The 2,500-nt window shown below is 41.4% G+C and overlaps 2 protein-coding genes across 2 annotated transcripts in view; one reads left to right on the plus strand and one right to left on the minus strand.

Annotated features, from left to right (window-relative positions):
* Positions 1–2,500, plus strand: part of LOC147468277 (parathyroid hormone/parathyroid hormone-related peptide receptor-like) — a 142,450-nt gene that overhangs the window by 112,014 nt on the left and 27,936 nt on the right. The gene's annotated exons all lie outside the window — the stretch shown is intronic.
* Positions 1–2,500, minus strand: part of LOC122251063 (secretin receptor) — a 49,398-nt gene that overhangs the window by 39,496 nt on the left and 7,402 nt on the right. Inside the window, exon 3 of the mRNA XM_086554596.1 lies at positions 2,395–2,500. This exon is cut by the window's right edge and continues 24 nt beyond it. Coding sequence (XP_086410722.1) covers positions 2,395–2,500 — 106 coding nt within the window. The remainder of the gene's footprint in view (positions 1–2,394) is intronic.

Below are 2,500 nucleotides of genomic sequence, written 5' to 3' on the forward strand. Positions count from 1 at the left end.
TATGTCCTCTTAGAATCTTTTAATTGTATATATATATATATATATATATATATATATATATATATATATATATATATATATATATATATATATACATATACATATACACACACACCAACACACACACACAAACACACAAACACACTACAACACAACACACACACACACACATATATATATATATTTATATATATATATAATTAATATATATCTAATATATATATACAACACACACACAACACACACACACACACACACACACTAACACACATACACACACAACACACACTCCAAACACACACAACAACACACACACACAACCACACACAACGACACAACACACACACACACACACACACACCACAACACAACACATCACACACACACACATATATATATATATATATATCATATATATATAATAATATATATATATAATATATATATATATATATAGATAAAATTGAATGTATGTATGTATGCATAATAAATAGATTGATAAATATCTGTGTGCATGTATGTGAGTTTATATGCGTGTAAGTAAATTGCATCCATCCCGATTATTTTCAACAAAAACATATCATCGAGTCTCTATCTGACAAAAAAAAAACACTCTCACTATCAGAAAAAAAAAACCAGCATACAAAAAGACATACCCACAAAAACAATAAATAAACAACACACACAAGCAAAACTCCCTCCAGCAGTCTTCAATAGATTCTCTTTCCTTTCCCGCAGAGGGACAATTGTTTTTTTTTTTTTTTTTTTTTTTTTTTTTTTTTGCATCTCCGCTCTAAATCTCCTCTATTGTCGACGAGACGTTTTTTTTTTTTTGTTGCGGGCTAATCTTCTCCTCTATTGTTTCGTCCGTAATTGTACGTCGACTTATTTCCCAATTTCCTTTAAGGTTTGGGATGAAATAGAGTAGAGGCCGCGGGGGGAGTCTGATAGGCCAGTCTGAGTGTTCCATGTGTGCATGCCGGCAAAAGGAGGTATTTTGTGTGTGTGATTGGGGTTGGGGGTGTGCCTTGTGTGGCTCTCTGTCTCTCAGTGGTTATAGAGATCGTGTGCTGCCGAATCTCGTCTCTCTCTCGCTCTCTGTCTATCTTAATCAATCTCTTCTCTCTTTCTTTTCTATATCTTTCTTCTTCTTCTTCTTCTTCGTCTCGTTCTCTCTCTCTCTCTCTCCATCTCTCTTCAATTCTCCCTCTCCACTCTCTCCTCTCCTCTCAACTCAGTCTCTCTCTCATCAGGTCTCTCTCCTCCTCCTCTCGTCGCTCACTCTTCCCTCTCTCCCCATCTTCTCTCGCTCTCTCTTCACTCTCATCATCTCTCTCCTCTCTCCATCTCTCTCTTTCTCTTGTCTATCTTACTCTCATTTCTTTCTCTAAATTTCTCTCTATAATCTCACTCTCACTCTCTCTCTCTCACCCCCAAATCTCATCTCTCTCCTCTTCTTCTCCTCCTTCTCCTCTCTCCCCTCCCCTCCTCCCCTCTCCTCTCTCTCTCTCTCTCTCTCTCTCTCTCTCTCTCTCTCTCTCTCTCTCTCTCTCTCTCTCTCTCTCTCTCGCTCTCTCTCTCTCTCTCTTTGTCTATCTTTACCTCTTCTTTCTCTCTCTTTGTCTATCTTTACCTCTTCTTTCTCTTTCTCTCTCTCTCTCTCTCTGTCTCTGTCAGACGCACTCTCTCTCTCTCTCTCTCTCTCTCTCTCTCTCTCTCTCTCTCTCTCTCTCTCTCTCTCTCTCTCTTCTCTCCCTCTCTCTCTCTCTCTCTCTCTCTCTCTCTCTCTCTCTCTTTGTCTATCTGTTTACCTCTCTATCTCTTTTCCTTTCTTTCTCTTGCCTCTCTCTCTCTCTCTCATCCATCCTCTCCCTTCTCTCATCTCCTCCTCTCTAACTTCTCTCTCTCTTCCTCTCTCTCCTCTCTCTCTCATCTCTTCTCTCTTCTCTCCATCCTCATCCTCTCTCTCTCCTCCTCTGTATGTTCATTTAATGGTGTATAGGATATGTTTATGATGTATAGATAGTCCGACAGATGGATATTATATAAATATGAAGGTGTGTGAGTGTATGTGTGTCTGTGTGAGTGTGTGTGTGTGTATGTGCGTGTGTGTGTGTGTGTGTGTGTGTATGTGTGTGTATGTGCGTGTGTGTGTGTGTGTGTGTGTGTCTTTGTGTGTGTTTGTCTGCATGTGTGCATATGTACCTATAAACAAATATACACATAGATACACAGACAGATGTAGAAACACACACACAAACACACACACACCAACACTTACACACACAAACATTCCTCTCCTCTTCCAGCACCCCCCCCTCCCTTCCCCCCTCCCTTCCCCCCCAACAGGCCCCGCCCCGCCCTGCAGCTCGACAACCCTTAAACCCCTTTCACCCCTCCGTCCTGCAGAGGTTCCTGGTTCCCTACGGCGCCGTACTGGTCCCTCGCCAGAGCTCCAAGGGCGCGGCAGATGAAGGAGAAGAAGAGGTGCATGTGTAGC

Source organism: Penaeus japonicus, unplaced genomic scaffold, assembly GCF_977035675.1.
Source record: "Penaeus japonicus unplaced genomic scaffold, GWHDUDI00000001_assembly GWHDUDI00000030, whole genome shotgun sequence".
NCBI lineage: Eukaryota > Metazoa > Arthropoda > Malacostraca > Decapoda > Penaeidae > Penaeus > Penaeus japonicus.